The 10,858-nt window shown below is 53.0% G+C and overlaps 1 protein-coding gene across 7 annotated transcripts in view; it reads left to right on the plus strand.

Annotated features, from left to right (window-relative positions):
- TRAF7 (TNF receptor associated factor 7) overlaps nt 1-7,290 on the plus strand; it is a 57,276-nt gene extending 49,986 nt beyond the window's left edge. For all 7 annotated transcript variants that reach the window (XM_036738314.1, XM_036738312.1, XM_036738315.1 and 4 more), the window contains 7 exons: nt 181-220; nt 975-1,091; nt 4,309-4,431; nt 5,259-5,378; nt 5,718-5,849; nt 5,989-6,108; nt 6,519-7,290. In XM_036738314.1, coding sequence (XP_036594209.1) covers nt 181-220; nt 975-1,091; nt 4,309-4,431; nt 5,259-5,378; nt 5,718-5,849; nt 5,989-6,108; nt 6,519-6,533 — 667 coding nt within the window. In that variant the 3' untranslated portion in view covers nt 6,534-7,290. The remainder of the gene's footprint in view (nt 1-180; nt 221-974; nt 1,092-4,308; nt 4,432-5,258; nt 5,379-5,717; nt 5,850-5,988; nt 6,109-6,518) is intronic.
- Nucleotides 7,291-10,858: the final 3,568 nt, after the last annotated feature.

Raw genomic sequence — 10,858 nt, forward strand, 5'->3', positions numbered from 1 at the left:
CAAGGCTTGGGGAAGGTCCTTTTGGTCCTGTGTGTAGACGAGCTGAGGAAGAGCATGAGGGTCCTGGCATCTGATGCTGACCCTGGCCTTCGAGGCCGCAGACGGGAGCAGCACTTGAGAGCTGTGTACCAGCTGGAGGTCTCTCCCATGTCACTGCAGCTGTTCCCTTTAATTCTCCAGGTGCAAGCTCTACAGTGGATCTGCAGATTGTACCATCATTGTGAGTGTGGCAGAAGAAAGGGCTGGGGCAGGCTGGAAGAGAGTGGGGAAGGGGCTGGGTGTCCTGTTCTCCAGAGATGGCAGTGACTTCAGGGCAAATGTGGGAGGGATACTGAGAACCCTTGCCACAGCCTGTGCTGCAGGGACCTTCCAGGAGAGGCTCTGCATCTCTGCCTCCATGGGTATTCCTCAAGGCCTGCTCACCTGAGGGGGCTGTTTCAGTAAGGCATCAGGTCTTCTTTCCCTGCCTTTGTCTTATTAACCTAAGGGTCCAGGCCCACTCCACTCCCTGAGAGAGAAAGCAGTGGTACTCCTCCCAGAACATGCTGCCTTCTCACCTTTTCTAACATTGACTGCAGCTTCAGCCAGAACCCAGCATCATAAGCCCCTGCTCATTTCAGATCATAGAAAACAAGTTCATCCTGGGCTCACTGATGAGCTGGGAACGAGTTTAAAAACCTGTACTCGGTCTCCACCCCTAACACTCCTAGCCTCAGAAGCCCAGAGTTGAGAAGGACATAAAGGGACTAGGTCTCCTGGAGCTGGGCTCTTGCCTTTGGGAACCCTAGATTGGAGATGGGTTTTTTCTGGGCCCCAACTCTCAGATTCACTGAGACTGAAGGGACCAGGCCCTGACTGAGCCTAATTCCCCACATGTTTGCCCCCCAGGGAAAACAGGAAGCTGGAAGCCCAAGTACTGAGACACCCCTCCAGAGCACCGAGTCACAGTTAGCTCCTGTCTCTTCCTTCTCTAGGTCTGGGACATTCAGAACCTGCAGAAGGTCAACACCATCCGAGCTCATGACAATCCTGTTTGCACTTTGGTTTCCTCACATAACATGCTCTTCAGTGGTTCCCTCAAAGCCATCAAGGTACAGAGAGAGTCGGAGATGAGTGTCCCTCAGGGCCCTGCCAAACGTGAACCATGTATAATTTAAGGGGTTGGGGGAAAGAGTATTGTGAACTAGCAGTGCCTGGTTGAATATTTCTCTAGGAAAAGGAATGTGAGACTGACCATAACTCATAGAAGAAGTGGATAGAGAGGTACAAATGTGGAAAGTGGTGCCCAGTGTGTATGTGGGGATGGCTGCCACAGAAGTTGGTGGGAGGAGTCAGGGGAGGTCTAGATTTAATCAGAGAGAGGAGTCTGGGTATTAGGAAGAGGATACGCAGGGATTTTGGCAGCTGACCACAAATGGAGGGCTGGTTAAAATGCCAGGTAGATGATAGCACAGTTAGTCCAGGAAATTGTGCCAGTCTCTGTGGCTCAATTAGAGTTGTCTTCAGCTAAGGTCCCTATGCTGTGTAGGTCAGCACTTCTATGCTCTTTATATGCATTTTATTTTATTGTATTTCCCTTAAGTGCTAGTAAAGTCCTTTGGAAAAAAGCATCTTCTATTTGAAGTGAGCTAAAGAAGGAACACAAGAACTGAGAGCGGTGGAGAGAGACACAAGGGCTGGCCTCTTCATCTTTGGGGGCAAATTACTAAAGGTAGAGTACAGGATAGAAGAGGAAAGGAAACCTAGCTGGAATGGGCTGGCTAGTCTTCTTTGCACTTAGGGTCTGCTTTCCTTATTGGGTAGGTGTGTGCATGTGCATGCATATGTTTATATGCATGTATACACACATACATGGTGGCACCTGCAGAGGTACCCACTGTGTGTGGCTCTGACACAAGTAGCCATTATCTGCACAACTAGGCCTCTCGAATGGTCTCCCCCCCGGCATGTTGATGTCCACGGTGCCCAGGCTCTTAGGATACACATGCCTTGTCCACTAGAGCTGTACTGTCTCCATCAGCCTCAACCCACGTGGCTCTCCTACAGAGGGGGAGGCAGGATGGCCAGTTTTTGCCCAGCCTCAGAGGACTTTTTGACTGCCCTTCAGGTTCACCAGAAGTTGTAGGCTGCTTCTGGGACCCCTGGAGAGTACCGTCCCATAAGCTTGGGTCTTTAAATTTAATGCTCCAGGTTAGCCTGGTCTTACAAATCCAAAGACTGGTTCATTTTTCCCCTCGTCCCCTGGCCGCTGGACCTCCATAGTACCCTGAAGCTCCAGCTGCCCAGCATTCCTTATGGTGGCTTTTGACAGCAGGGCACTCGCACATATAATACATAGAAATATACCCATGTGGATAAGAACAATCATCTAACAAGGCTTTATTAAGTACCTACTATGTACCAGGCACATGGGGCAACTAAATGGTGCCATAAATAGAGTGCCGGGGTCTGAGTTCAAATCTGGCCTCAGGTGCTAACTGTGTGACCCTGAGCAAGTCATTTAGCTCTCTTTGCCTTGGTTTCCTCATCTGTGTAATGAGCTGGAGAAGGAAATGGCAAACCACTCCAGTATCTGCCAAGAAAAGCCCAAATGGGGTCACAGGGAGTCAGACACAACTGAAAACAAGTGAACAACAGCCATGTGCCGGACAGTGTGTGCTGAGCACTAGGGATATAAAGAGGGAAGTGAAAAGCTCTCTGCCCCAAGGAGCTTATATTCTAACCAGGGAGACAACATGCACATATCTATCAGTATATACTAAATGAATGCAGAGTAGTTCTGAAAGGGGGAACACTAGCAGCTTGGGGTTTCAAGAGAAATAGAGGATCCATTTGAGTCCTAGGTGACAAGAGAGCATTCCCAAGAACGGGGGGCAGCCAGTGAAAAGGCCCACAGAGGAGAGCTAGAGGGAAGGCATGTGTAAGAAGGATGGGACGATCGAAAGGGACTGAGTGTCAAGAGCTTTCTATGCCGAGCAGAGCTGCTTCTGTGTGACCCGAGGTGGGATAAGGGCTCAGAGGGGGTGACACGGTGGGTGTGCTGGGGGAGACAGCAGGCCAGGTGGAAGGAGGTAAGGGCCTGAACCAAGGAGGTAGTTACGGAAGTGAAGAGAAGGAGATACCCCCAAGAGATGCTGGGTGATATGTGGGAGAGAAGTAACACGATTTGGCAGTGGATTGGCTTTGTGAGTCGAATTTGAGAAATATCCAATAGGGCAGGTTTATAACTGAGGTTGTTTTTCTGGCCTTTTGAATGAGGGGAGGGGGAAAGGACAGACACAGGTAGGTGGCAGGGAAAGAAGGCAGATCTTCATTTGAAAAAAAAAATCTAATTTGATTTTTTAAAATGTCCAAAAGGCAGTTGGTGACACTGTATTTTAGTTCAAGAGAGAGACTGAAGCCGAACAAATAGATGTAGGATTCATGTACACTGAACCCATGGAAGCTTACGAATTCAGCAAGGGAGAGAGTGTAGAGAGAAGAGAAGGCTCAGGACAGAGCCTTGAGAGAATATCCACGATTAGAGCATATGATAAGGATGATGATTCAGCAAAAGAAACCAAGAAAAAATGGCCAGGCATGGAGGAGAACCAAGAGAAAGCAGTGTCACATGAGCCCAGAGAGGAGAGCCTCCCCCGGAAGAGGAGGTGGGCAAAGTGTCAGGAAGGCCGGGCATGGAGAAGAGGACCTTAGGCTTGGCAAGGCCAAGATCACTGGCCGCTTTGGAGAGGGCACCTTCAGCTGAGTGATGAGATTGGGGGCTGGACAGCAAAGGGTTTAGGAGAGAATGATAGAAATGGAAGCAGCAAATAGAGATGGTTTTTCAAAAAGTTAGACTGAAAAAGGAAAGACACAGAGGATGCTAGCCAGTGGGGAGGGAGGAGGGTATGTTTGCAGACAGCAGGGAAGAAACCAGGAGATGGGAGAAATGGGATATTAGAAGGAGGAGTGAGAGTGGAGGATTTCTGCCCAGGAAAACAGGCAGGGTCGGGATCAGGGGTGTGTTTAGAGGAGCTGGCCTTTCAGGTGAAGACCCACCTCTTCATCAAGGACTGGACTAAAGGAAAGAGTTGGGGACTGAGATGAGGCGGGGAGAAAAGCGCTTTCAGCACAGAGCCTCGGTAAAGTATGAGATGAGGTCTTTGGGTGAGCCGGTGGGAGAAGGTCTGAGGGAAGAGAAAGGTGAGACAGCCCTTGAGAGGGGGCTAGAGGGTCAGCAGAGATGGCTCCTGGTGGACATTCGCCTACTGGAACTTGCAAGCAGGTTCCTCTGGGCCGCTGGTCACCAGCTGTTCTGTTTACTTGCAGGTTTGGGACATTGTGGGCACAGAGCTGAAGCTCAAGAAGGAGCTCACAGGCCTCAATCACTGGGTACGGGCCCTGGTGGCCTCTCAGAACTACCTGTACAGTGGCTCCTACCAGACAATCAAGGTACTGGGACCGGAGGGCCAGAGACCAGGAATTGCCTAAAGCAGGGGCCTGGCCTGGCCTAACTAAGCTTCCATCCCCACCCCAGCCCTGAGAGAGATGCTCCAGAGGCAACCCATTTGTGATACTGTGAGGAGGGAGCAGGGCCTGTCTCCATGGCAATGCTCAGCTACCATCTCCTGTGCAGAACCACAGCTTTCAGCCTGCAGCAGAGGGGAGGCCAGGGGCTGGCTGGGGAGTGGGAGTCTGTCTCATCCCTGGCAACTGCCTCCTGTGGGGCACTGGACAGGATGTAGTTCTATAGAGGAAACCCCAGCAGCAGAAGATGGCACAGCGAGTGGTACACTGCATATTTTGAGGCAGAAATCAAATGTCTGGATGTGCCCAAGATTATCTGTCTCTGTATCTTAGGACTTTCCCCTTTTGAGGGAAGGGGAGGCTCCAGCAGAGAGACTGAAGCCTATCCCCAAGGGCACCCCCGGAAACCCCAATAGGAGGGCTATGCAGCAGCACCTGCTGCTCTAATCACACCCCTAGCAACTTCCAGCCCTATGCTACATCAGAAATGGAGAGGAAGAGGCAGAGCCTGAACAGAGTTCGGCAGCCTCCTCTCCCCTCGGCCTGCCCAGCCCTCCTCCCTGGGCTCCCCTCGTGCCCTGGGATGGTACGTGTAGAGAGGTAGGCCTAGAAATCCCTCCCTGATGAGCAGGACAGGGCTTTTTCCTAGGCATGTTTAGTGTCTGGTAAGTGGCTAAGGAAAGAGAGGGAGCTGGGAAAGAACCACACCTCCACACCCCCAAATGGAGACCTGACCTTTCACTCGGCCACAGATCTGGGACATCCGAAACCTCGAGTGTATCCATGTGCTACAGACTTCGGGGGGCAGCGTCTACTCCATCGCAGTGACAAATCACCACATCGTCTGCGGGACTTACGAGAACCTCATCCATGTAAGAGAGAAGGACCCTCGCCATTCCTCGTCTGGCCCAGCCAACCCACTCAGTTGCCTTGCTTTCTCAAGACATGGCTCTGTTTCTGGGGCCTCTGACCTCGGGGTCAACATGGGGAGCACCCAGGCAGAAAGTGCTATTTCTGTTCACTCTGCCTCTTTGCCTGCACCTGCCTCTTTGTGTTTGCCTATCTTTACTTGTGGTCACCCATCTATCTCATTTGTCTCTGCCCACCTGTCTGTCAAACACCATGTCTGCTCATTGGCCTGTCTGGCAGGGCCATTGGGGATGCTCATTGCCCTGCTTCCGACCATCTTTATGTCTCATTTTCTTCCCCAGGTTTGGGATATTGAATCTAAGGAACAGGTGCGGACATTAACAGGCCACGTGGGGACAGTATATGCCCTGGCAGTCATCTCAACCCCAGACCAGACCAAAGTCTTCAGCGCCTCCTACGATCGGTCACTCAGGGTACGTGTCTTGGGCTTGGTGGCTAGAAGCCTCTAAGAGTGCCTCCAGTGGGAGGGGGCATGGCCCCTGGCTCCAGGTTTGGTCCTGTGCTTGGTCAGAGCTCAGGGCCCATTGCTCTCTCTTCCCCCTCTCTCCTCAGGTCTGGAGCATGGACAACATGATCTGCACACAGACTCTTCTCCGACACCAGGGCAGTGTCACTGCACTGGCCGTCTCCCGGGGTCGACTTTTCTCCGGAGCTGTAGACAGCACTGTCAAGGTGAGTAACTAAGAACACATCCTTGTTCATCCCCAAAAGGTCCTGACCCTTCCCGTTGGTCCCCGACGAGCAGAGTTGGGTTGCCCATTTGGTTAGGACGTCATGCCCTAGGGGACCTCTCCAACCTCAGTCTGACACAGTCCTCTTTCTCTTTTCCTCAGAGAACAACCTACAGTAGGGTGAGGGTGATGCAGTCTCTGCTCAGAACCACAGGAATCAGGGCAAAACATCTCATGTTACCCATTTTTGACTGGGGTATCCCCAGTCTCTCCCACTATGAAGTCTCAGTGATACTTGCTGGCTAGACTTCCCTAAGTAATAGGCAGGTTGGATCATTCGTCAAAGATGCCTTGAATGGGGGCCAGGGCTAAGAACTGGTTTGGATCATTCTGAAACCTTTTCTTTCACAGGTTTGGACGTGTTAATGGGAGAATCCAGGCCAGTCCTCCCCCTGGGAACCATCAGATCCTTGCCCTGTGTTGTGCCATCCCATGGCCAGAGCCTTGGAGGGAATCCCCAGGAATGGTTGCCACACAAGTCAGCCAAGCAGCTGCTCCTGAACTTTTGCCCCAAAGCTGCTGCCCCAGGTACTGGGCACCCTCCTGGGCAGTGCAGGTACCTCAGCCCTCCTGCTCTGCCCATCCCACCCCAGCCACAGGATGGAACATTAAGTGGACCCATGGTGGACTCCTCCACAAACTTACACACGTGCACATGTTCATGCCAGACGCAGAACTCCAGCCAGCTCCTCAGAGCCCCTGTCAGAGCAGCCTGGTGCGGTGGGGGTGGGTGGCCCCAGCCCAGAGGCCCAACCACTCCTAGAGAAAAGGGGTACCCCCCCTTCCCTTTGCAGACGGTAATAGATGCTCCCCCAGCACTTGGGGCCTGCTGGTTGGGCCACACACACAGACACTCCTTTCCTCCTGCCCACTGTTGCTCGTCATGCTGCCAAGACACTGTCAAGCTCCTATCAGAGGGTGGGCTGTTGGGGACGTTTACCCAGAGTCACCAGGTACGATGCTCAAGGCCCACAACAGTCCTCCATTCACACTCCCCACATCATGGAAACCCCTCGTCAGGCAAGGGACTGGCCTTGGGTACATTTTTACTCACATTTTTTACTGTTTTTAGACTGTATATAGATTTGATTATGTCCTCATTGACAATAAAATCTAAATGGTGGTGAGTCTGAGTTCCTGGGGCCTGGGCGTGGGCTAGGCTGGGGTCTCTTGACTCTGAGGACATAACAGGCACACAGGTGTGGAGAGGAGAGATCTGTGTGCATATGTTATACTCACACAAGTATATATGTACATATACTTAAACATAAAATATGATTTTCATAAGTCTTTTTTAGGACCTATGAAAGGTCAAGGGTAGGGGGTGAGGAGACATGAATCTAAAGGTTCCCAGAGAACACCAGGCTCCAAGTCCGTCGGAAGCAGGGTGCAAGATGTGGTCTGACTGCTCCATCTGCTGGCTCCAGAGCCCCGACCTGCATTCTCTCCAGGCCTTTGGGGGTCCACTGCCTCAGAAGAGAATGAGTTATTCCCTCACTCCCCCAGCACAGTTAAAAGAAGAATCCCCTGGTAGCTCCCCCAGTGACCTCTGCCACATTTGATCCTCCTACCTCACCTGAGGCTACATGGAAAACCCATGATGACCTCTTCCACAAAAGACAAGTGGAGTTTACCTCAGTATCTCCAGAATGAGTCATCATTGTGGGGGTAGCATCACGTCCACAGTTATGCTGTTTCTGATAACCAGATACCATAACCTCTGTGAGTCCCAGCTCCCCACCTTCCCCAAAAAACTGGCCAGCACTTCCATTTTCTGACATTTATTGAGAGCCGATGGCAGGAAGCGCAGACGGCTGCATAGACCACTCACCATCCCACAGGGCTGGGCACACAGATCCTAGAAAGTCCAGTCTGTCCAGGGCCCAGATCCCTCAGACACACACCGACCAGACGCACAGATGGACGGCCTGGGTGCTGTGAGCCTCATCCACCGTGGGAATGACAAGGCCATGATGTCCTCTTGGGTGTGTCAGGGGGACCTTGGTCCAGATGCTTTGGATGTTTGCCGCCCAGCCTCAGACTTGGAGGAGCAAACCAAAAGCCCCGTGGGAAGGGGGCATCACCAATCACCAGGGAGATGGCAGCGCACACATACACACACACGCACACACGCACATACAGCGTGGGGAGCACCAAGGGAGATGGACAGCTGGAACAATGTAGTACAATACAGAATCTGGACCAAACAACCAGCACAGAGCACACCTGTCTCCCCAGCCCAGAGGCCTTCGGAGCTGTCACACACACATAGTCGTCTTCACAACAGCTAGTTTCAGGCTTTTAAAAAATTTGTGTTTAAGAAATGTCAAAAGTTGTGCCCAACACATCTGGATCAGCAAACAACAATGGAGATTAGTCAGTACTTTTTGAGTGAGGGAAAAGGGGTCTCAGGAAGGATGGAGGAGAAAGGAGGAGAAAAAGAATGAGCACACAACGCTTTTCAGACCACGAGCAAAGGCGTTCATCTGAACTTGGAGTGGGGTCTGCACTGGCCACTTGGGGCAGGAACAGCCACTGTTGCATTCCAGAGGGTCGCTCACACCCTCACACCCACACACATACACCCACACACACACACACACACACACACACACACACACACACCACCTGCACAGATGAGCCAAAACACATGGAATTATACACCAACACACTCCATCCGCCCTTCACAGGCACACCCACATGTGCTAACATAGAAGGATACATCAACACACACTCTATCCTCTTACACACACACACCTCACCATGCCCACTCATCCACACCCACAGCTACCCTCAAACCAGCCAGGCAGACACCACACAAACAGCCCGCCTCGGTGTGTGTTTCCTCCGCACACACACAATCGCACTCCCCAGGGCCACAGCCACACCCAAGAGGAGGAGGAGAAGGGAAGCCCCTAGTGCCCGAAGGTCTCTGTGGTGTGGTGCCAGGGGACGCAGCCCGTCAGCAAACAAGGCACATCCTTCTTGTTCTTCAAACGCAGAGAAAGAGATGAAGAAAGAAGAGCAGCAGGCATGGGATGGAGACTTCTCGGAGCCCCCAGGCACACTGATCCCACCCTCTGGAGGGATGGGAAGCCTCCTGTTTGTGCTACTGGGAAAGTGGTCTGGCCACTGAGGGACAGACAGACAGTCAGACAGACAGACAAGACAGGTGGCCTTGGCCTCCAACAGCTTTTGTCTCAAACTAAAATCCAGTTTTCTCTTGGTTGGTAAATGGTTTTCTATAGAATCAATAATATTTCTTTCTTTAAATATATATTTGTTAAAGTTAAAGTTTTTACCCTTTTGGATCTCTGGGAAAATCTGCCTCAGCTCATTTCCAATAAATTAATACTCTTCTATAGCTTATTATCTGGTCTATGCCTCTCGCTTGGGGGGGTAGGGGTAGGGGTGGGGTCATTGGGAACACTCTGACCCAGGGTCAGTCTGTGGGCAGGAGCCTTGGGAGGAGCTGTCTCTGCAGACTTACCCCAGGACCAGGCTACTACGACTGGTTGCTTTGTGCTGTGATGGGGCCCAGAGTGCGGGGCTGGGACAGAGGCACCACCACCCCCAACCCCAGAAAGAAAGTTAAGCAAGAAGAGGCAGTCCCCTCCTCCCCCCGGCAAGAACTCCCAATCGTAAGCAGTTCCTGTGCTGTACCTCTGGTCCTCAGGCCTGTGCTCTGCGGCTGATTGGGAGTAAGGGGAGGGGAGGGGGCCTGGGCCTGCCTGAGGGTGGGTACTCCCCCACCCTCCAGTGGTCCAGGGAGTTCATCCTAGGGAGCCTAGGACCAGCCCAGCCCACAAGCCTTCTTGTCCCCTACTGTCTCCACCTCCAGCCAGCCCCACTTAGCCTTGTCCCGTGGGCACTGAGGCCAGCAGCCCTTGACCCTACCCTTACCACCCAGCCACCCTTAGGGGCCTGACATAAGAGTGAGGCCCCCAGATGAGGCCTGGGGACCCCCTCCCCCTCTCCCTGTAGTAGTGGAGATAGGGAGGGCACATCCTGGACAGATTGATGGGGACCACAGGAGAGGGAGGAGGAAGGAGAAAGAGCTAACCCAGCTGTTATTATTGCATCATGGAGGGGGGGGAGCGGTTTGAAGCAAGAGGAATGCAGCCCAGGGCCGCTGTGAGGCGATCACTGGCAGCAGCTGCACCGGTGACCAGAAAGCCCTTGGACAGGGTAGGCCAACCTCTGACCCCAGCCTCCTGCTCTGCACATGGCCCCCCGAAATGTTGTGCTTGTGATCAGGGGGGGCATGGAAGGGCAAGGGGTGGGGACCCCTTTCAAGGGCACTGCTCTCTCGGTCCCAATCCCCCCACCCCAACATCCCAACCACCAATTACCAGTGCTAAAACACCAACCACCATCTGATCAGCCAGGCCCTGGGGCAGGGGACGGGGTGACCCTCTCCGTCTCCTCCCACCCACCCCCAGGAATACTCCAGCCCCCAAGGACTCTGAGTCCTTGCCCCCCAACCTCTCTACCTGCTCCACACCCTCATCCAGCCCAAGTCCCTGCCTGGAGGCTGGGTCAGTGCCAGGCAGAGGTCAAGGATGGGGCAAGGAGGCAGCAGCAGCAAGGGGCCAGATGGGGAGGGGGTTCCATCGAGGAGGCCATCCCCCCAGAGAGCACCCTCCCCCAGCCTGCAGCACAAAGAAGGCGGCCAAAGGATGGCCTGCTTG

The sequence above is a fragment of the Trichosurus vulpecula genome, chromosome 9, assembly GCF_011100635.1.
Source record: "Trichosurus vulpecula isolate mTriVul1 chromosome 9, mTriVul1.pri, whole genome shotgun sequence".
Classification (NCBI taxonomy): Eukaryota; Metazoa; Chordata; class Mammalia; order Diprotodontia; family Phalangeridae; genus Trichosurus; species Trichosurus vulpecula.